Here is a 21,528-nt window from a genome sequence, read left to right as displayed (position 1 = left end):
AAGAGTTATACGTATAAATCGTGTGTATAAGTTATAAATTTCTAAAAATGAAAATTCGAAGTTGTCCTATAGAAATTGTACGTAGAAGTTGTACGTATAAATTTTGTAAGCCAAAGTTGTGTTAAAAAATTATCTCATAAGAAAGTAACTTTCTTAGTACGAAATTATGCGTCGAAGTTATGATATTCTGAAAATAGAAAGGTGTGGGAATTAAAACTTTCCAAAAATGAAAAGTTCAAGGAGAGCGGAATGGGATGTCGGAACCGATGGCTGGTAGCGCTACCAATTAGCATGGTCCCGAGAAAAGGTCAATAATGCATAGTATTTGAGATAGAAGAAATAGCTACGTAGAACACGTCCTTGAGAAAAGGTCAATAATGTATAGGATCTGAGACAGAAGAAATAGTTACGTAGAGCACGCCCTTTATTTTCACACATTTTTTTTGTAGAGAATTTGTTCTTACACATTTAACAGTTTATATTGTTTAAATGTTTATGGCTAAAGGATCTATCTCATGGTGTAGAAACTAGATCTTTCTATTCCATTGTTTGAAAAAACAATTTACATCATGTGAACCTAACTTTAGTTTCACCTATGTTTTCTTTCGAGTATTAAGGACAGACACAACGCAGAGGCTCATTGGTGGAGATTTAGGAGGGAGGGAGAGATTGCTCCAAAGTATGCAATGCAAAGTGTGGGTAGTTAGTAGTTTATTTTATCCATTATTTACGCTCGCGTCTCACTTGGATAGTTGGATCACACACGTCCTTTCCAAGAGCCTCTGTGAGGCCACGTCATCGAGAGCCGGAACAACTGCTTGGGCTTGGCTTCTACCCTTCCGCTTCGCTGCGCGACGATCGTCGAGGTAGTGCTGGTACACGTACGAGAGGAAACCCCACACGGCCATGAGCATGGCCACAACCTTGATCCCCGTCATCCTGTCCCCGAACATCGCCACCGCCAACACCGGCACCAGCGGCACGTCCAGCGTGCCCGTCACGTTCGCGAACAGCGACGACGCCCTCGCGATCAGCCGCACCGTCCCCAGCGACGCCGCCTCCCACGCCACGGCGACGCCCGCCAGCGTCGCCACGTACGCCGCCGCCCCGTGCTCGAATGCCGCCGCTTCCCCCGGGATCGCCCTCCACTGCCCCGACGCGAGCAGCGCCGCCGCCGCCACCGCCGTGGCCACCGCGTTCGTGCTGATCTCCACCGTCAGCACCCACCGCAGCGTGCTCGCCTTGATCACCTTCTCGAAGGTGGCCTCGAACAGGGACAGGATGAGCGCGTGGACGGCGGCCGCGGACAGGGTCATGACGAAGCCGAGCGCGCGCTTCTTGCTGCCGGAGGCCCCGGCGCCGCCGCCGTCAGAGTCGGAGGAGCCCATGGCGAGCAGCGCGGCGGAGAAGGTGAGCACGACGACGGAGTTGAGGACGAGCGCGGTGAGGCGCCGCGCGTTGATGAGGCGCGAGGTGACGGCGCTGAAGGCGAGCTGCGTCGCGGCCACGAGCGAGAAGGTGGACACGGGCAGGTACAGCATGGCGTACGAGTACATCAGGTTCTCGAAGCCGATGAGGAGCCCGAGGCCGACGCAGACGGCCGCCACCTTGCCCGCCGCCGCGGGCTGGGGCTCCTCGGCCGCCACCGCCGCCGCCGCCGGCGTGAGGAGGAGCGGGACGAGCAGCAGCGGCCAGCCGGCGGACTGCGCGAGCGTGGCCATCCACATGCTGCCGCCCCCGGAGTTGAAGTAGAGGCGGGTGAGGAGGGGCGCCATGGCCTCCCCGCAGAGCAGCATCAGCATGTCCACTAGCACCAGCACCCACCACCGTATGCCGCGTCTGTTCGGGCCACGCGTGGCGGGTTCCGGCCACTCCCTGTCATCGCCGCCGCCGGATTCTTCGTGCCCCGGAAAACCTTCATCGAACGAAAGTAAATTGCGTACAAGGTCAGCTATTATTATACAGTATCATATATGTGCATGACTTAGCTTTTACCTCAAAGTCCTCAACCAGTGACATGCTAGTACGTATTGGAAGATATACGAGGATCCATGCATGAAAGTGTGAAGCTAAACCAAGTAGGGACGACCGAGGCTCTCTGCTTCTGATGTCTATGTACGGGACGTACCTCTGATCTGAGGCTGAATTTCATGAGCGTGTGCCATGTCACTGACTGAAACTCGACGGCACTATGGCAGCACGAGATCTATGCTTTCTCTGCCGCCTCAACTACTCCTCAGTCCTCAACTTCTCTTTTGCTCTCCTTGCCAATGAGCAATGCACTTGTGCACCCATAACCTGTGGCATCTTATATACACTCCGACTATCATCAAAGCTCCGGTGTTAAAATAAACCAGCAGTTTTAAATTAACTCCAATTATATTCCATCATTGAGTGATTGATGGAATTTTCTCAGTCCGGTGAAGGATTTATTAAAGACAAGCATATTTTCGCAAAAGAAAATTAAGGTCAAATTTGTTGTATTTTTTTCAGTAGTTAGAAAAAACGTTTGTTTTTATGTTCACATGGCTTCCGTTTTCTTCACATGCTGGTTGCCGCGAATTGTTCCGGGCATGCATACTCTAGTTTGGGAGCAAAGGGTTATTAACCCAGCGAATATAACCACCGAAGGGGATTTCGTGGCAAATTGATTCCCCGTGAGTTCCCTGGGCACCGCTGCCCCCTACCCGTTGCTGTTTGGCAGCAAAGAAAGAAAACAAAGGGAAATTAGAAAATTGCTGGAAATATACATAGAAAAATGACTGCTAGCACTCATCCCACACATGTGGCGTTCGACACCATTTACTACCAGCAACCCATTTGCTTCTAAACAAGCCCAGGCATATGAGAATTAGAAAACTCAGAAAATCAAGAAAAAAAATCCAGCATTTTTTCTTGAAAGCAGTATCGAGCACCTTACAACATACAAGCTTTCAAGCAAACCCTCAACATACAGAAAGACTGAACAAGCAACGTGCAGAACATGCTAAACACATTTTATATACAACAGAATCTCAACAACATAAGTCAGACACCAGAAGTTTAAATCTCGACATAAGAATCTCAACGAACAGAAAAATAGTTGAAAACAACTTGGAAGTTTAAATCTCGATGAACATTATATCAAGAAAGTATCATAACTTAAGGCACTAGATCAATTAAAACAGCAGTTGTATTCATCATGCAAAGTGGACATCTTGGTTTTCATTTGTAGCAGCACTGGAGGTAGACAACAGACAGCTGCATCACAAAAACATGTAACATTAATGATATTAGTTTCAACCAGTAGGATGCTAGGCTGCTAGCTCAAGCAACACTAGAGACCATACAAAAAAGACACGACTTCTTAACACCAGGAAGAGGAGATGTGTGCACGGCATTTTCTCTTCTGGTAGGTACGGAATTATGGCAGGAACAAGTAAAAAAATAGCTCATCATACTCTTCCTCCTCCTCCAACAAGAACTACCTAACTTGCTCCTCCCAAGATCCCATTATCTAGCATATGTATATATAAATCATATTCTTAATTAGCACAATGAACTAAGCATTTATCATATACTTGGTACTAAAAACTAAAACCAACAATCGAGGCTCCAACCAGTATTAAAGCTCCAACCGGTACTAAAGGGAGTCACGGGAGCTTCTAGGGAACTAGCCGTTAGATCCGGTACTAATGCTCACGTTAGTAACATATCGAAACTGAACCGGTACGAAGGGGTCTGGAACTGTTTTCCAGCAGTGACCCTACGCCGCGCACGTAACCCTCCGGATGCGCGTTCGTTCCGGCATGCGAATGCTGCCGGCCGGCTGGGCGGGCGGTGCACCGGCGCCGCGGCGAGCCTTCCTTCATCCGCAACATGTGTTCCGTGGAGAAGGGGGGCGGTACACGCCTTCTCGACCTCTCGACCGATGGATGGACCCGCGCCGAACTCGCGATTCTTTTCGGCGAGGACGTACGGGCCTCGATGTCATCGCTGTGATCGTTACACATGCTGGCTCGTCCCTGTCATCGCCGCCGCCGGGATTCATGCCCCGGAAAACATTCATCCAACGAAAGTTTCAATTGCGTGCGAGGTCAGCTAGCCAACCACATATCGTTATACGCATGCATTACGTGCTTCTTTTTTCCGATACGCATGCATTACAAGCTTTCGCTTATTAATCACTCCAAGTCCTCAACCAACGACAAGGTTAGAAAATGTTTGTGTTTTCTGTTGTCTCCTACTTATGCGGTGATGTACTTAGTTCCAATTGCGAATTGATGATTGGTAGAGAGAAATTTCAGACTGCAAGAAAAGAGGAAGGAGGCGGCGCCGCTTGCTACCTAGGCCTGGAAGTCACGTGGCCTTGAATAGATCCATAAATAACAGTCAAATAGTATATCTTTTTCTTTATTCTTTCTAGTGTTTCTTTCTTTGTATTTTTTTAGTATACCATCCTGAACTATCGTTCCGAAAATAGATGGTTCACGTTCCTAAGATCCCCTCGTACCGGGAACGTTGTGACACTGCTCCTGCGCGACGTGTCTAGCCGCACGCGCGCATTTCCTGACTTTTTGGGGCCTCAGGTTTGATCGTAAAAATACAAAAGCCCAACTGCACCCCATGGGCCATCCGGCTTGGTTCAACAAGGAAATCCGGCGGAAATGGACGGGCAGAAATGCAAGCCCAGGCCCGATTCATCTCCACGTCCGCCGCTTCCCTGACCAGCTAACAGAAGCTTCACCCAGTTCCCACTCCCCAGCTCAGCAATGGCCGCCCCCGCCGCGCAGCTCTCCTTCTCCGGCGCGGCCCTCGCGGAGATCCTCGCCTGCTGCGGAGCCGCCGAAGGCGACTACGACGGTATCCTGTTCAGCCGCGCCGCGCGCCCGCCGGCCACGGCCCCGCTCCCGTCATTCTTCAACGTCGTCGAATCGCCGACGGTGCCGACGTCCCGGCCTCCCTCGACGTCGCCAGCGTAGGCCCCGGATTATGGGACCGATACTATGCCTTCGCGGAGGATTCTGCGGTACCGTGGATGCCGCCGCGGTCGCCCGTGGGGCATACAGCCTACGGCATTGGAGAGGAGAAGGCGATGGATCGGGTGGTGGACGAGTTTGGGATGACGAGGGTGGAGGGGATCGTGACCTCCGTGGCTGTGCAAGCGGCCGAGATGGAGGAGATTTATGCCGGGATGCTGAGACTGGAGGGGTTTGCACTTTGCACGGCAGGTGTAGAGGAGTAACGAGCTCGTGCTCCAGCAGGTGTTGATTCGATATGAGTTTCAGCTATTCGTGCTTCGAATGTCTATGTTGGATTCAGGTTCTAAGTTGTTTCAATCTGCTCATGGAGACCTGGACCATGAAACAGCATTTCTTATCTGCAGGGAGGCAAGATTATCGGCATAACTAGGTAAGTCAGGTAATCGCATTTGGTGCAAAGAGAAATTTTAGAGTGTGCTATAGCTCAGGCTTGAGAATGATTGGTCTTGCATAATGTTGATTGATTGGTAAGGTCTACTTGTGCATGTGAAATGGTTTGGGGGATAGAGAAAGGCTAGACTGGAGTTCATAGGACTAGAATTATGCCACCTACTGAGAGTCTGAAACCAATTTCTTCTGAAAGATCTGTTTTGCCATCAGAAAGTCAGGACTTACTCTTCAGATAAGCATGTACTTCTTATTGAGTTAACTGCTGATAAATTTAGTAGGAACATGGCAATTGTAGCGATGTGCGTCAGCAGGACACAGAATCGAGGTTCATTTTGTTGTAGAACATATGGCTTTAAATCTGCAATATGGAATTTCTTACTTCCAATAAAAAAAATTGGAAAAACATGATTTGGCTGGCATCTCTGAGGGCGTCCTGAGGGCTTATATGAAGTGATAATTAAAAAAGGTGGGGAGTAGCCTGATAGGCCGACACCTGTTCTGCAGAACCCAGATAGCTAAGTCAGCTGGAAATGACAATGACATTCGCTAACGACCTTTTATACTGCTCCTTTCATGGATATAACATTTGTTCTTTGTTATGATTGTGATGGTTTAAGTTGTCAGAAATGCAAATTGGTGATTTCCTTTCTCTGGATAATCTGTTGAACTTAAGGTTATAATTGATGTGCACAAGTACAAACTACAGTCCAAGCTTCTAGTAGTAGGGCTTATGCTTGAAGTGCGTCTTGCTACTCTAGTATTTCTTTTCGTCTTTGCACTTGAACGGTTAAACTGGTCGAAACAGACAAGCAGTTAGAATCCTTGTGCCGTGTTATGTAGATTCACTGTGAGTAGACCCTTATGTTGGCCTCATGTTTACATACCAGGAGTCCATCAATCCACCGCAGTTTATATCCCATGGATGTTTGGGAGTAAGTTGAGCGAGGTTGAATGCTGTTGATCTTGGCTAGTGATTATGATCACATCGCCCATTTAATTTATATGAAAAGGGACTTTGAAGCATGGGACAATTTGCTGGGAAATTTTGTTCTAATGTGAGTTACATGTGCAAGCTTTCATTTGTTCTTCTAATTATGTCTTCTGTTTTGTTTACTTGCATCTCTGCCATCTTTCGCTTGACAGCTGCGTATTGCTTCACCATTTAGATGGTTAAATCATTCTAGAGAATCCACCACTGCTTCAAATGCTGATCCTTGTTTTGCTTGTCCGTATGTTCGAACTACATAAAACTCACCTTATGTTTCCACAGCTGCTAGTAAACAGATTCTTGTTCTGTGCTGGTGTAACTGATGTACTTGCATCCTCCAACAGAGGTCTTTGGAATTCACTGCAGCATGCTTTGCATGTACTCTTCAAGATATTATATAAAAAAAATACAGATAACCATTAGGCCTCATTCACGTAAACATCAGTGGTAACACCGTCAAGGTGTTTGTTGCTGCAGTAACCTTTCTACCCATCTTGATTGACACCTGACAGGTTCTAAAGATAGAGCATAAAGGTCCCAAGGCTGAATGGGTGTGTGCAGGCTTGCGCTATCATTTTGTTCCTCCGCCGCAGTGAGCGAAGATTCAGGGATGCAAGGACATAACCCAGCATAGAACCTATGCGACGCTGGAAGATGTTGGGCCTGTTCGGCTGGATTTATAAGCCGGCTGAAAAACTGAAACGGCTGATTTGTTGTGAGAGAAAAATACTGTTCAGTGGCTGATAAGCTGAAGCGAACAGAACGGCTGTGATTAGAAGACGGACATCGTTTCGCAACTGCCATCTTGATGCCTTTAATATTAACAGAGTAGTACGGAGTAATATGACATGCTGCACGGTAGCAGATTCGTTGCCAGTTTTGTATGTCCGACCTCTACCTAAGAAAGCCCAAGCTGGCTAACTTCAACGACGATCACACGAAAGCGACATGCTGGGATCGGGCTCTCATTGCCGAAAGGCCAACTGAGATTGACCCGAATATATGAATTAGGAAAAGTTTTAGAAGTTGCTGTGACAAATTTGATGGCGACGGCCACCCATCATGCCTAGAATCTGGCATCATTGGACAATATATTTTTATGCATAGGAATTCGTGTACCATTTCGACTGTGGAATGCCAAAAGAAAATTCTCTAGGATATATCTTTAAATTCCTTTATGCTTGGACCCACTTGTCAGAGACCCTCCAATATTCTTGGGAAATAAGCTGAATCCAGTCGATTAATGGCAAATACCGAGCAAACCCGAGGGCTAAACCGCGAAAACAACTCACGTATTCATCTCCACCTTCCTTTTTTTTTCCTCCTCTCTCTCTCTCCCCGTCTTCCCGGTCGCCTCCCCTTTCCCTCCCCCGCCGCCCGCCCGCCTCCGCGATCGCAATTCGCATCCGCCCCCCGCTCCCTCCCCTACCCATGGCGCGGCGATCCGCCCCTCTCCTGCGCCGCCTCGTCTCCGCCTCCTCCCCGCCCGCGCCGCAGCCCCTCCCGGGCCACTGCGGCGGCCTCGCGCGGCGCACGGTGACCTACATGCCGCGGCCCGGGGACGGCACCCCGCGCGCCGTCACGCTCATCCCGGGCGACGGCATCGGGCCCCTCGTCACGGGTGCCGTGCGCCAGGTCATGGAGGCGATGCACGCGCCCGTCTACTTCGAGACCTACGAGGTCCACGGCGACATGCCCACGGTCCCGCCCGCCGTCATCGAGTCCATCCGCCGCAACAAGGTCTGCATCAAGGGCGGGCTCGCCACCCCCGTCGGCGGCGGGGTCTCCTCCCTCAACATGCAGCTCCGGAAGGAGCTCGACCTCTACGCCTCGCTCGTACACTGCTCCAACCTCCCCGGCATTCCCACCAGGCACCAGGGCGTCGACATCGTCGTCATCAGGGAGAACACCGAGGGCGAGTACTCGGGGCTCGAGCACGAGGTCGTGCCCGGGGTCGTCGAGAGCCTCAAGGTACGGTCAATTGCGCCCGCGATTACCTCCGTGTTGGTTACTTGGTTGGGCCCTTGGGGGATCGCTACTGCCTACCGTGCGTTGATTGAATTATGTGATTTTTCCGATCTTATCATGAACTTCGTGGGCCCTTACTAGCACAAGGCGTACAGTTGCTAGATTTTGCAAATCATGGGTTTTCCACTAATGAGTGGAGAATTTCCTATATCAAAAATTGCTACCATTTGATTAGTCGCATCATTTATTTGCAACTAGAGTGAACCTTTTAGTTCAATCTGCGTGAAAATTGAGCTCATCTGAATTTGTGGTCGCCAAAATTTACTGTTTGCTTGATAGTATGTAAGGTTATAGTGATCAATTCCTGCCTCATAAGTCATAAGGTTGCAGCTGCAGCTATAGTACAATTGCTAGTTAGACCACGTGAAACTGCAAAATGAGTCTGAAAAATTATGGTCCTATAAAGGGGATGAGATGGCCAGTTCAGTGGAATTTTTTTCTCCTTTCATGTTTGAAGTGTGCTTTGATGGGATATCTTGAGATGTAGATTGCTAAGCTCTTTTTATCAATATATACACTGGTTAAGTCATTGTTAGCCCGGTTAGTATTTAGGTAAATTATACATTTGCCTTTCATTCATCTTTGAAAAGCTGCTATTTTAGTTCACAATAAGTGTATTATGTACCATATACTATAGGACTTGTGGAAAATCTACTGCTGTGATTTTGAATTTTGCCAATGCATGAATATATCTTTTTATCGAAATATACTGAAAGTATACCTTCACTCAATGGTCCATAATGTTAATCACTTGTCTTGAATTTCTTGCTTTCAGTTAATCCTTTACAGCTTAAGCAGGTTTGTTATAGTTTATGTACCATAAGGTTCTCTGAGACTTTGAATAAGAAAATATTGTTGAAATAAATTTATCCATATTATGTTTTTCCTTTTTAATTCTTATCTGAGCCTGTTTCTCTATTATTACTCTTACTGAATGGGTTTCCTAGGTGATCACAAAGTTTTGCTCCGAGAGGATTGCCAAATATGCGTTCGAGTATGCTTACCTTAACAACCGAAAGAAAGTCACTGCAGTGCATAAAGCAAACATCATGAAGCTTGCTGATGGTTTGTTCTTGGAGTCTTGCCGTGAGGTTGCTTCAAAGTATCCTGGTATTCAGTACAATGAAATGATTGTTGACAACTGCTCTATGCAACTTGTCTCAAAGCCTGAACAATTTGATGTCATGGTACGCATCTAAATGTCTGAGCACTTTTCTATCATTCAATCTGGAATGTCGCTTTCTATTGAGACTTTGAACTTACCTTTTATTTACTACCTGAGCTTTGTACAACCTAACTGTCAAATTTTTATTTTTATTGTTGACTACAAAGTAGGGGTCCCAGTGTCCAAATTATAGAACTGTTGAGCTTTGAGAAGTTATTATAGAAGCCTGCTTAGTTTTGCTAGAAGAACAGTTCCTGGCCTTAAGAGCATGCATATGTATTTTTGTGTAAAGAGTAATTCTTTGTTTATTGAAAAATTTTGAGTTCCTTTTTTTTTTTGTAAGAGTGAAATGCACTAGGGGTCCATAAACTCTCAAATTGAGGATCTGGGTCAAGATTTTAAGTGGTTCAAGGACTCCCAATGCATTTCACTCTTTTGGTAAAATCAGAAAGCACTGTTCATAATTTCTTGCACAACACGAGAAAAATTGCACTCTGCTTGGGTACCATGCTTGCCATATGATAAAGATAAAATTCCTTGTTTTGAGATATACATATCAAACCTACCGAAGATATATCGGACTAATGGAAATCTCATTATTGTTAAAATATGGAAATTGTTATTACATGTTTCTTGATGATTTATATGATTTATGATTACAATATTTAAGTGACACAAGCACACCATTGTTAAGCCAAGCTAGATGCATTATAGAAAGCTTATAGCTGCCCAGCGTTGTTGACTTTACCGCTCTTCAATTTGTCATCCCATTTCTTTTCCACTTTCCTGATTTTCTCAAATGTTTCCTTTTAAGTATGCCATGGATTAGGATTACCTGCAGGTATCTCACTTATTTTTCTTTTGATTCTCTTGGTAGGTTACACCTAATCTTTATGGCAATTTGGTGGCTAACACAGCTGCAGGTATTGTCGGAGGGACTGGTATCATGCCTGGAGGTAGGGTTGCACCTCATACTTTATTGTGTTTCACCCCTTAATAAAAATAATGGATGCTTCCAAAAATTTCTTGGAAATCTCACAATACTGGCTGTTGCCTGACAAGTGTAATTCTCATAGATTTCTTTGTTGCAAATTATTTCGGAAACAATACTGTGGGCTTCACTTGACTCCCTTTCTGCCTATTGCAACGTGTGCAAAGCTTTTGTGGCACACATGGAGCATGTTTTCGCTTTGAGTTTCTTGGGGCCAACATAAGTTGGGTGTTCAGATTTACTAATCCTTGACGCCGCATTATGTTCCAGGCAACGTGGGTCAGGACTATGCCATCTTCGAGCAAGGTGCTTCTGCAGGAAATGTCGGAAATGAGAATATCGTAGAGCAGAAGAAAGCAAACCCTGTCGCTCTGCTTCTATCATCCGCCATGATGTTGCGGCATTTGCAGTTCCCGTCATTCGCTGACCGGCTGGAGACGGCAGTGAAGCGTGTCGTTGCAGAAGGCACATACAAAACAAAGGATCTGGGCGGCACCAGCACCACACAGGAAGTCACCGATGCGGTGATTGCCAATCTGGATTAGATTCCAGGCACATGACTGGAACTGTTAATTCTTTGGGGGGACTAGTTGGCTAGTCTTGACTCCTGAGTGTTATTCTACTTCACATAGATTTAGATTCACATTTTTCCAGAGCGATTGCAAGGAATCCATTTTTCAGATTTTGTTTAGAAAATAATCAAGGAACCCACGAGGATGATACTGTGTTCCAAGGTAAAGACCTTGAGTTACAAAGTGAATGGATGCAGTCTCAAAATAATTTTAGTTTTCTAGTTGAGTTTTCAATCATGGTTGTCGCTTTATTGTCATTGAGCAGTGATCTCTTCTTCGAGTTATCACCTGCTGTTACATGCTTTTGAGACTTTAAGATGTGCCTGTTTTTTTGAAACGTAAGATGTGCCTGTTTGAGTGGGTTGATTTTTGGCTGCCGTCGACCGTCGGTATGGTTGTTCGTGAAACTGTCACATGGTGCCGCTCCGATTGCTGCGGTCCAGCATTCAACCTTGTTGGTATAAGGGGCTTATTTGTAATCTAGTAATGAAATAGTAAGCGCTATCCTAATCCCTGTATATGGTGAGCTGATGTCTTGCTTCTTTTTTGTGGTAAGATTAAATTCTATCACCCCCAGGCGTGGCTCCTCCAATCCTTCTCGTTACTCACCTAGATTAAAATCTATCACCCTCGGGGGCGTGGCTCAGATAACCAAATACAATAACACAACTTTTTGATAAATAATAACTGATGATTAAAAGATCAGCGATAAACTCTAATAACCAGCTATCGTGATGGGGCAGGGTTGGGATTGGGTCGGGCCGGCAAAACCTGATGTGTTTTTTTTCTGGCCCAAGCTATAGGTCCGACCCCGCTGGGCGGGGATTGTATTATAGGGCCTAATCCAGCCTGGTAAAAGGCTGAAATCTTGGCCCGTGCCAGCCTGATGCACCACTGGCAAGTCGAGTTGGGTAGCCCGATTGCACCCCCTTTCCCTTTTCTCCCGTTCAGCTCTCCCTGCCCCTCCCTGCCCGTTCTCGACCTGACCCCCCCTCTCGTGGGCGGTCTTTGTTTCCTGGCGGCGCCGACTGGGCGACCGGCGACGCCCGTCGGCACGTCTTCGCCTCGCCGGTGACGAGCACCCACCAGGTATATGCCTGCCCCTGCTCTTCCCTTCCTGCTGTGCGAAACGGAGCGCCCCAAACCCTAAAATAAGCTATCTGTATTCGGATCTGACCCAATTACAAGTATACACGTGTATTATACCTACTAACTTCGATTTTTCTTTTGCTAAAATTGTCGGGTGTACATGTGCTATACTGGGTCCGCCCCTGAGTAGCTGAGTACAATCCCGCCCCTCATCCATCTGCCCCTAGAGTGCTGCTAAGGGGTTGGCCAATCCGCTTATCCCTGTCCGGGTGTCTCAGACAATAATCCATGTTTGATTTGATTTGTTTGTTTGTCGCTGCGTAGACTGTTTCTGTTTCCATATGTGCTAGGTTCGTGAAAGATGGTGCTTCCTGAGAGGAAATGCGTGGTATATGATCAGATGGTGCGAGTGCTTCATGGGATGCCGTAACCTGCAATCCCTGGAATTGAGTGCTGCATAGTGTCTTGGATATACCAGTTGAAATGTTAGTTCAATGCTAATTATATGGTTTAATTCTCCTCCCTGTGGACCTTCCTGCGTTGTTTTTACCTTAAAATGGCTGCAGTTGATGTATGCAGATCCTAGCAATGAGTTCTCTGACCATAATGTATATACTGAGATGATGGGTTTTTGAGTCCATATGGTGGCAGTTAGGTTTGTCTTATTGTATTGATGTCCAGTTGGCTGTAATTCAAGCTTGTAAGGCTTGGAAGAGTCCTGTGTGCACTCCATCGTGCATAATGCATGAATTATTTACATGCTGCAATCTTCCTAATGAAAATACAAATGTAAAATTTGCTAAGTGATTCTGTAATCTCAGGAGGATGCCATGTCAATTAACCTGATGTAATTATATATGTTTAATTATCACTTGAATTTGTTGAAAGCGCATTTTCTTTTCAGCTTCTGTATAAGCGGCATTTCCTTTTTCAGGATAATGGCTCATCGTGGACACCTGGATGGACTGAATGCCCAAGCTCCAGGTCTGCTGCGCCATGGTTCCTTCGCTGCAGGCAGCCTCTCTAATCGCTCACCTTTGGACTCTTCATCCACACTGGAGATGCTGGAGAACAAGCTTGCTATGCAGACTGCGGAGGTAGAAAAGCTTATCAGGGAGAATCAACGGTTAGCAAAAAGCCATGTGGTCTTGAGGCAGGACATTGTTGATACAGAGAAAGAGATGCAATTGATTCGCACCCACCTAGGTGAAGTTCAGACAGAGACTGATTTACAGATTAGAGATTTATTGGAGAGAATCAGATTGATGGAGGCAGACATACAAAGTGGTGATACAGTGAAAAAGGAGCTTCACCAAGTGCATATGGAGGCAAAGAGACTTATTGCTGAAAGGCAGATGTTAAACCTTGAGATAGAGAATGCGAATAATGAATTACAGAAACTCTCTGCCTCAGGTGACAATAAAAGCCTTACTGAATTGCTTGCTGAGCTAGATGGGCTACGGAAAGAGCATCATAGTCTACGGTCCGTTACAATGATCCTTCCTTGCATTTTTCGTACTAACCTGAGCTTTTGTGGTAAACTGATTTTTTGAAATGTTGTGCTTTCCCCTTTCCATTGGAAGAACTCAATTTGAATTTGAGAAGAATACAAACGTCAAGCAAGTTGAGCAGATGCGGACAATGGAGATGAACCTGATAACCATGACTAAACAGGCTGAGAAGTTACGTGCTGATGTGGCAAATGCTGAAAGGCGGGCACAGGGTAAATGTTCTTATTCTGTTAACGTTTTACCTGCTCTTTATGTTCCTTCCATTCATTTTAGGTTGTGACTAGGCTGTACGAGGGGCAATATATTTTTATTTCAATCTATTTTGTGTTTGATTAGTGAACAATAGCTGAACTTTCTGTTCAATGGCTTCCCATTTTAAATCCTGGTTTCCCCATCTTTAACAGTATTTGCAGTATGATATTATTTGTAGGTCATGATGCAGACATCCAATGTTATATAGCAGAGCGTGTCCGTAGCAGATAGTTTCTAACCAGTATGAGCAGCATTGAGGCCTCGATTTGCAGAAATAAATCAAAGTAACCCAGGCTAGGGGATTTAGTCTGTGTACTTGTAATCATTGATCGAGTTTTTGATTGTCGAGAGCTTTGGAGCACAGTTAGTGGACGTCAAAATGACCAACTGAGAAAGTTGTCTTGAAATGAAAGGAATACAGGGTCTCATGGGTGATGACCAATCTTATGTTACAATTCAATATGATTATATACTAATTGCATTTGGAAAGTCAAGTAGGAGATCAGCTTAAGACTATAGACTGGTGGATCAAGGGGTCTATGAACAATTTCAGTCTATTGTCTATCATGCCACATTCTGAAAAAAAATAGCCAAAACAGTGTTAACAGCTTAGCGCGATGCGTATAACCACCAGCACTGTAACATTTAGTTGATTGTTATGACATAGCACAAATTGCACATCAATCCTAGAACTATGCTAGCCAGATTTTCCTCTGGAAACTGTAGGTGTTCACAGTTCTAGAGGTAGGCATAAGTTACATATCAATCCTTTGAATCAATGTGCCATCAAAAGTGATTGGTTGAAACTAAGCTTTAACTTCTCTAGCAAATTGGGTACAGCGACTGATTTCTGTGGGGCAGCTTAACTGAGAAGCTTTTAGTTGCTGATGTGCATATGATAGTTTTTCTTTTTTCAGACTTACCTGATGAGATGATGGCTACACTTTGCAAATTATTTTATTTTTCATCTCTCAAGCATTTTATTTTGGGCTTTAGTATCATAGTTGGAAGCATATAGGAGCTTGTCAGTAGCAAATTGCCTTGTAGTTCTGGGCCTCTAATGTGTAGACTGTAGAGAAGACCTTTGCATGTGTAGTTTTTGGAGAATTTGGCATAATTACATTTCTGTGCATGTGGACATAGTTTGTCTTGAGACATACTTGAGTACATATTTTTCACCTTTGTCTGTATAATGGCAAATTCTAATGTTTCTTGGTTCTATCTGATTCTTTCAATGAGCAGCAGCTGCAGCTCAAGCAGCAGCACAGGCGGCAGGTGCGCAGGTGGCAGCTTCACAGCCTGGGACAGCACAGGCTACAGCAGTGTCAGCAGCAGCCCCAAACCCATATGCAAGTGCATATGCCAATTACCCCACAGCATATCAGCAGGGAACCCAGCCAGGGGAATATCAGCAGGGAACCCAGGCTGGGGCATATCAGCAAGCAACCCAGGCTGGAGCATATCAGCAAGGAACCCAGCCTGCGGCATATCAGCAGGGAACCCAGGCTGGGGCATACGCCTATGCTTACAATGCAACTGCTTACCAAATGCATGCTGCGCAAGCTAACACATATGCAGGTTACCCTGGCTATCAAGTTCCGGGCTATGCGCAAACTGCAGTGCCTAATTATCCTGGTGCCTATGCTGTGCCTCCGCAACAACCCATAAGCAGCGGTGCGGCAACGGATGTCGGGAACATGTATGGCGTGGTTGGTAGCACTGGATATCCTGCTGGGCAAGTTCAGCCGAGCAGTGGCACCGCAAATGCAGCGCAAGCACCTCCACCTCCACCACCACCGGCAGCACCATACCCGGGCACATATGACCCAGCAAGAGGAGCCCAGAGGTGAAATCCGGGATGTGAACCAGATGACTGCTTGCCCTGATGTAGATTAACTCATGGTTCTGTTATGTAGATGCAGTTGAAGATAGGTTTAGCGACAATGTCGAGGAGTCAGATGCATGCTGAATTGTTGGTACTTTTGAGTTGATTGCTGTAACTGTTGGTTAAGGATGATTCAGTCAGCATGTGGCGTTGTCAAATCTAAAAAAAAACGTGGCATTCCTATACTGTATGCTTTGTTATACCATCAGTTTCTGTAAGTGTAGGTATATGGATCTTGATTCGTGTTTGCACTAGTCAGGCCCAAAGTCAAAGCTTGATGTCTCCAAAAGGGCAATCGTGGAGGCGCCGGTTATTCAGTTATTCCGAGCTCCTATTCTAACTCCGGGCATGGAATGGATTTGCTTGTGTTCTAGTTCTAACTCCCTTGCCAGACTGGACCCTAGCATTATCCTGCTTTTTGAAAATGTCCTTGTGGGAAATACTTCCTCCGTTCCAAATTGTAGGTCATTTTAACTTTTCTAGGTTCATAGATATTATTATACACCTAGATATATATTATATCTAGATGCACAATGATATCTATGAACTTAAAAAGTTAAAACGACCTATAATTTGGAAGGAAAACGACCTATACAATTTGGAAGAAAAACGAGCTACAATTTGGAAGGAAGGACATAATTTGGAAGGAAAACGAGCTACAATTTGGTAGGAAGGACATGGCATATTTGGTCCAACTCAAGCTGACAAAGCTCGCATGCAATCAGCTCTAAAGGCGAACGTTGGCTCTAGCTTCGCCCAGAGGCTGTGAAAGTTGGAAGCAGGAAGCAGTTTATTCTGAACAGCAGCCTTGTTAGAAACCGGTCCAGACGACGCACCAAGTACCGTTTCCGTTTAACGCACTGGACAAAAATATGGTTCCAAAGTTGCAGGGAAGGAAACAACCCTGATTTCAGTCACCAGAATATGTCACTAATTTGCAATGGACGACAGCATGACGTCCCTCACGGTACTGATTCTCGTACTGTGTAAAGATTTACAGAAGATCAATTGTACTGAAACAGCAATCAGAGAGGCACAGATTGCATCTGTTCTGAAACTCTTAACCTAACCCTAGAGACAGAATGGTTCTTCTTGTGCTTTTAGCAACCTTAGACGATTGTACATCTATCCTGACCATATCGGGGATTCAGGGGCATGGCACTCTGAATGGACTGTTAGCATTTTGCTCCTCCAAAAAAAGTCAAAGGCATCAAGCTTGAACTAACCACGCGACTCCAAGATCTCTCTTTGTGCAGTTTGTATCAATGTATGCATGAAAGTAGAAGCATCGCAGCGCGAAGGGTTGGCGACAGAGGCATGTGCCAGAAAAGGGAGTTTTCTCAATGACCGTCCGCTAAGTCCCTGCAAAAGAGAAACGAACTGCCGCCATCAACCAGATGGACAAGCCTTGGTTACAGCAAATAGCACGTGGTTCAGCTTCATTATTTACCTCGCACAATTCTGCAGCTTCATAGAGTAAACTCGAGAGATGAAGCGCGCCATGGGGTTCTACAGCCTCAGGACAGTGCTTCTTCTCCTTCAGTGTTGAATAGTTCAGAATACATGGCACACTACCACCCTACAATTGGAGAAAGATAACATTTTCAAGGTTCAGGGAGGTTGCAAGAAGGTTGAAAAGAGTATCATTTAAAATCCAGAAGAAGGATTTGCGCGTATCAAGTACTGTATGGTCAAAGTAGTCCTGAGGACTCCGTCAGGCTCATGACAGTAACATTGTATGAAATGAAAAAGTGGCATCATGGACACCAAGTTGGTGAAACAGGGCATACCTGAGGATATGTAAGAATACCAACTCTTAAAAGTTCCTGTATGCATGACCTCAAGATCTCGTATCGTGCTTGAAGCGTAGGGGGTCCAACATATGCCTTAATGTCTGCCCTGTCAACAAACGCAATATCTGCCAATAGAAAATAATTAGCATTTGCTAATTATAGAGGTCCTTATATCTCAACAATATTACTATTCGAGAAGTCAGCAATATTACTGTTTGAGAAGTCTACAGAGTGTTTTCGGAAACAAATCGCAAGATCAGTTCATGAGTTTCATAAATTAAGAAAAGGCACTTAGAATTCTGACTGATTTTGATCCAACAGATAAAAAGGCTACAAAGGATATCTTATTTGTATTTTTGCTGGTAAGAAGCTATTTATACTTAGCTGTGATACAATTTTAATTATAATAAGTAGGAATTTTGCTCTCATGGAAATGGACAGTTCATCAACCCTAAGAATATAAATGTGTTGATTGGTGTGACTGCAGAACTGCTTTCTCATAGTAAAGAGATTCACTCAGCCTACTAATAACATGTGATTATCAAAGATGCCAATCATAGCCCTACAGTTAATAATCAAATGCCAGAAAATCTAATACCAATCGCTGTTGTGATATTTGATGTTGTCAAAATGATAACATTTGGCCAGGACTTCAGTTTGTCCATTTGTGTTAGCAGCGCATTCACAACCTGAAGTTGCACAAGGAAAGATATAGTGTAAACATTAGCCAGGAGCCCAAGGAATCACACACAGTCAACAAAAAAATGATGAAAACTTACTCTAATGGAGTCTGAAGGTTCAGAGCCAGATATGGCAGCTTGTCTGGCAGCAGCAAGGCTTTCAACTTCATCTACGATATACATACCATATATATGATTGAGATCCAAATATAGAGCATAAAGCAAATCAAGTAATCTATTTTCTCAAGGCTCAGTTAGCACTCTATAAGACAGCTACTTGTGCTGTGTTTGCTTGCTTCAGCCAGGAGGCAATGCTGAGTTTAGATGAAACTGAGCTGGATTTAATAAATAGTCAGCATATGAACTCTAATAGTTCTCCAAGCACAAAAAGAGTAAAGAATATAAACTGTTGTGATGATTCATTGCTACATGCGCCTATGCACAGACAAGGTCTGATCAGAGGGTGGACTCATTTAATTCAGACCTAACAGAAAACTCACATGGTTGTTTCATTAGCTTTGAGTTAGCTTTCACTATAGAATATTGAGTTGTCATTTGTCACTAGTCAAGAACATAGTACCTATCAATACAAATACCAAGTTGCTTTCTTCCTCCACCATCTCCTGGATCTTCTGGAAAAGTTTGGCTACCTATAGGATAGTAGATAGAGTGTCCAATGTTGAATGTAACTATGTAAGTAAATACTTAGATCCAATTCACTATAAAAAAACTAAATAATGGAACATAAGAACACTATATTTCCAGTTCATGCAAAAAGATGCAGTCACATTAAACCCAAGTACAATTAGATGCTAAAGTGATTTCAGCATGTGAACATATGATAGCAGTCTAGCACAAAAAGGGCGTACCAGTTTTCCACTTTCAGAAAACCACTTGCTGAACAATGAATGAGCGTTCACTTCAATCAATTGACACATAGAATACCTAGTATAAAAGTGTCAGGAATCAATAACACATATTTAATACAAAAAGGTCTATCTCATTCAGTACAGACCTTGATTTGAAGCGAATAGAAAGTTTCTGTGCTAGTGCTTTACACAAGGAGGTCTTCCCTGTTCCAGGTGGACCATGCAAGAGTACAATCCTGTAATTTGTAAAAAACTGAAAGAATGAAGAATCGTTTCACTATATAGAGTACAAGCTTTTACTTCATCTTTTCTTCCGTAAAATACTGGCTGCAAATGTGTATAATAATGTTGCAGATGCTTACCGGTTCCATGAAACCAGATATGGGTCCACACATCTTTCAGTAAAAAGCAAAGCACTGGCAGCATATCTCAACAACCTCTGCTTGAGACCAACTTCATACAGTAAGCTGCAAACACCAATGAGATCATCTACAGGATAAAATGGAGATTAAAGTGGTTAAGGATGAACAGTATTTACCTTTCCCACAAACCATCAAATTCTTTGGCAGGCAAGGCCCACTCGTTGAAGCTTGAGAGTGTATCATCCTCACCTGGTTCCTCACCAGGACCATCTTCACTCAGCTACAGCATAACCAAATGAGCTTGATGTGAATAAATCTGGACCAAAGTGTGAGTATATTGAATTGGATACACAATATGGATCAATGTTTGCTTTGGAACAAAACCATTTCTCAGGATCAATATTAGGATGCAGAAGCAGAATGTCCCCAGAGAAAACATGTGTTAGCTTGAACTCAACAGCAGCTAATATTCAGCAGTGGTGAAAAATATATTATGATGTCCAGATAAAACAGCTATAGCATGTTACTGAGTAAAGAAGCAAGATAACCAACATGGGCGCATATTGATATACAAAAATGACCTCGCTGTTGGATAGAACCACAAGTGATTAGGCAGTAAACATTAAGAGTTGCATACCTGGAACACATGCACAACAGGCTTGACTTGCCAAAATAAGAGAACTTTGTGATTTTCAACCCACTCATCTGCATAAATGCTTAGCACTCAGAACAAGAAAGCCATGAGTACTAGAGGACAAGTAAGAACACTTCCCAGCCTAAGCAAATGAGCATACCAGTGTCACAGATTTGGATCCTTTTGACATTTTCAAGAAGATAAGAATTATCAGCAGGAATCGGCACAGGCCCATCAACATAGCTTAAGCTTCGAGCTTCTAGCATCCTGATTGAGCAAGCAGTTACAAAATGTTAAACATGAGTAACAATAAATGTTAATGTCTCGTGAGAGAAGATGCCAGTTATTGTGCAAAATTCAATAAAGTGATTATGAGCTAGAATAAAAATCTGGAATGTTTCATCAGGAAGCTATGTTAATTACATGGCTTTATAGCTCCAGTTAACATGTTGATAAGAAAGCCAAACCTTTTGGTATTGTTTTCTGAACATACCACTAATGACAATAGGATATAGAAGATATTTGCTTTCTCCAGAATTTCAATAAGGCAATGGTGATTGCTTTTTGGAACAACTGGCTTCTAAGCATTCACAAGCCAGTAACATTCACCTAACTGCTATTAATCGCAGGACTTCAAAATAAGACCGCCAACGCTTTCTTGAAGCAAGCCTTAAACATTTTCGGAACCCCGCCATCTCTAAACCACGGGCATTACTCATGCTACATCACCACATCGCAAAACAACGACAAGAGTATTTTTAGAACAAAGTCTCGGTAGATCAAGCACGGACCTCTCGACCGCCACCTGGACGTCTTCGTGGCGAGCCGCGCTCGTGGCGTGCAGCAGTACCTCAACTGCAACGGGCACAGTAGAAAATGGGAATCGCACGAAATCAACACGTCAACGCCACCCGAATTCGAAATTGCTGGGATGGTGCCCAAACGCGGGCGTGGCGGCGCTCACCTGAGACGAGGACCTTTTCGTCGGCCGGGGAAGGAGCAACCACGGCCGCCTCCGCCTGCTGCTGCGGTGGCAACGGCGGCGAGGAGGAGACCGCGGCGGCAGGCACCAGCGACGGGGCGGCCACCACGGTGCATGCGGCGTCCGGAGGGGGCGGGGGCGGGGGCGGGGGCGCGGAGAAGGAGATCTCCATAGGGGCGCTCATGGCGGGCGGGACCGAGCTCCGCGCGAGAGATTTTTCTAGGGTTTGGGGGATTTGGGGATTGGGGAATGGGGAACTGAGAAGAAGGTGGAGACGCTCAGACGCGGAGCGGCGGAGGGGGGTTTTGAGCGAATT

General features: G+C 45.0%; 4 protein-coding genes across 6 annotated transcripts; 2 read left to right on the top strand and 2 right to left on the bottom strand.

Annotated features, from left to right (window-relative positions):
• Window positions 1-516: 516 nt before the first annotated feature.
• Window positions 517-2,269, bottom strand: LOC117865596 (probable purine permease 11). Of its 2 annotated transcripts, none has more exons than XM_034749814.2 (2): window positions 2,129-2,269; window positions 517-1,915 (listed from the first exon to the last, which is right to left on the bottom strand). In XM_034749814.2, the coding sequence occupies exons 1-2, from the start codon at window positions 2,163-2,165 to the stop codon at window positions 741-743; spliced, it is 1,212 nt and encodes a 403-aa protein (XP_034605705.1). In that variant the 5' UTR covers window positions 2,166-2,269; the 3' UTR covers window positions 517-740. The 2 variants fall into 2 exon arrangements, with proteins under 2 accessions (XP_034605705.1, XP_034605706.1); XM_034749815.2 differs by having other exon boundaries at window positions 1,996-2,263.
• A 5,502-nt stretch (window positions 2,270-7,771) lies between these two features.
• Window positions 7,772-11,376, top strand: LOC117864388 (isocitrate dehydrogenase [NAD] regulatory subunit 1, mitochondrial). Of its 2 annotated transcripts, none has more exons than XM_034748471.2 (4): window positions 7,772-8,370; window positions 9,387-9,614; window positions 10,470-10,548; window positions 10,854-11,376. In XM_034748471.2, exons 1-4 carry the CDS (start codon window positions 7,831-7,833, stop codon window positions 11,126-11,128), a joined length of 1,122 nt encoding a protein of 373 aa, XP_034604362.1. In that variant the 5' UTR covers window positions 7,772-7,830; the 3' UTR covers window positions 11,129-11,376. The 2 variants fall into 2 exon arrangements, with proteins under 2 accessions (XP_034604362.1, XP_034604361.1); XM_034748470.2 differs by having other exon boundaries at window positions 7,777-8,370; window positions 9,375-9,614.
• A 708-nt stretch (window positions 11,377-12,084) lies between these two features.
• LOC117863933 (uncharacterized) lies at window positions 12,085-16,146 on the top strand. Its single transcript, XM_034747847.2, has 4 exons — window positions 12,085-12,244; window positions 13,179-13,727; window positions 13,828-13,967; window positions 15,250-16,146. The coding sequence occupies exons 2-4, from the start codon at window positions 13,183-13,185 to the stop codon at window positions 15,855-15,857; spliced, it is 1,293 nt and encodes a 430-aa protein (XP_034603738.1). The 5' UTR covers window positions 12,085-12,244; window positions 13,179-13,182; the 3' UTR covers window positions 15,858-16,146.
• Window positions 16,147-16,765: 619 nt separating this feature from the next.
• LOC117863932 (pachytene checkpoint protein 2 homolog) lies at window positions 16,766-21,482 on the bottom strand. The gene is made up of 14 exons (XM_034747846.2): window positions 21,195-21,482; window positions 21,022-21,085; window positions 20,391-20,497; window positions 20,234-20,301; window positions 19,773-19,876; window positions 19,597-19,701; window positions 19,381-19,470; window positions 19,235-19,310; window positions 18,946-19,015; window positions 18,465-18,535; window positions 18,284-18,374; window positions 17,683-17,810; window positions 17,343-17,471; window positions 16,766-17,254 (listed from the first exon to the last, which is right to left on the bottom strand). Exons 1-14 carry the CDS (start codon window positions 21,394-21,396, stop codon window positions 17,114-17,116), a joined length of 1,446 nt encoding a protein of 481 aa, XP_034603737.1. The 5' UTR covers window positions 21,397-21,482; the 3' UTR covers window positions 16,766-17,113.
• Window positions 21,483-21,528: the final 46 nt, after the last annotated feature.

Source organism: Setaria viridis, chromosome 7 (genome assembly GCF_005286985.2).
Source record: "Setaria viridis chromosome 7, Setaria_viridis_v4.0, whole genome shotgun sequence".
Lineage (NCBI taxonomy): Eukaryota > Viridiplantae > Streptophyta > Magnoliopsida > Poales > Poaceae > Setaria > Setaria viridis.
The sequence above is the reverse complement of the archived record's forward strand: the minus strand, read 5'-3'. Positions and strand labels throughout refer to the sequence as shown.

Coding starts and splice junctions, on each gene's coding strand:
- LOC117865596 (XM_034749814.2), bottom strand. CDS start 2,165: ATGGCACACGCTCATGAAATTCAGCCTCAGATCAGAG. Junction 1,916..2,128: donor AATTCAGCCTCAGATCAGAG/GTACGTCCCGTA, acceptor CGTTCGATGAAG/GTTTTCCGGGGCACGAAGAA.
- LOC117863932 (XM_034747846.2), bottom strand. CDS start 21,396: ATGAGCGCCCCTATGGAGATCTCCTTCTCCGCGCCCCCGCCCCCGCCC. Junction 21,086..21,194: donor CGAAAAGGTCCTCGTCTCAG/GTGAGCGCCGCC, acceptor TGCCCGTTGCAG/TTGAGGTACTGCTGCACGCC. Junction 20,302..20,390: donor GATCCAAATCTGTGACACTG/GTATGCTCATTT, acceptor GCATTTATGCAG/ATGAGTGGGTTGAAAATCAC.
- LOC117863933 (XM_034747847.2), top strand. CDS start 13,183: ATGGCTCATCGTGGACACCTGGATGGACTGAATGCCCAAGCTCCAGGT. Junction 13,728..13,827: donor AAAGAGCATCATAGTCTACG/GTCCGTTACAAT, acceptor TTCCATTGGAAG/AACTCAATTTGAATTTGAGA. Junction 13,968..15,249: donor TGCTGAAAGGCGGGCACAGG/GTAAATGTTCTT, acceptor TTCAATGAGCAG/CAGCTGCAGCTCAAGCAGCA.
- LOC117864388 (XM_034748470.2), top strand. CDS start 7,831: ATGGCGCGGCGATCCGCCCCTCTCCTGCGCCGCCTCGTCTCCGCCTCC. Junction 8,371..9,374: donor GGGTCGTCGAGAGCCTCAAG/GTACGGTCAATT, acceptor TGGGTTTCCTAG/GTGATCACAAAGTTTTGCTC. Junction 9,615..10,469: donor CTGAACAATTTGATGTCATG/GTACGCATCTAA, acceptor TTCTCTTGGTAG/GTTACACCTAATCTTTATGG.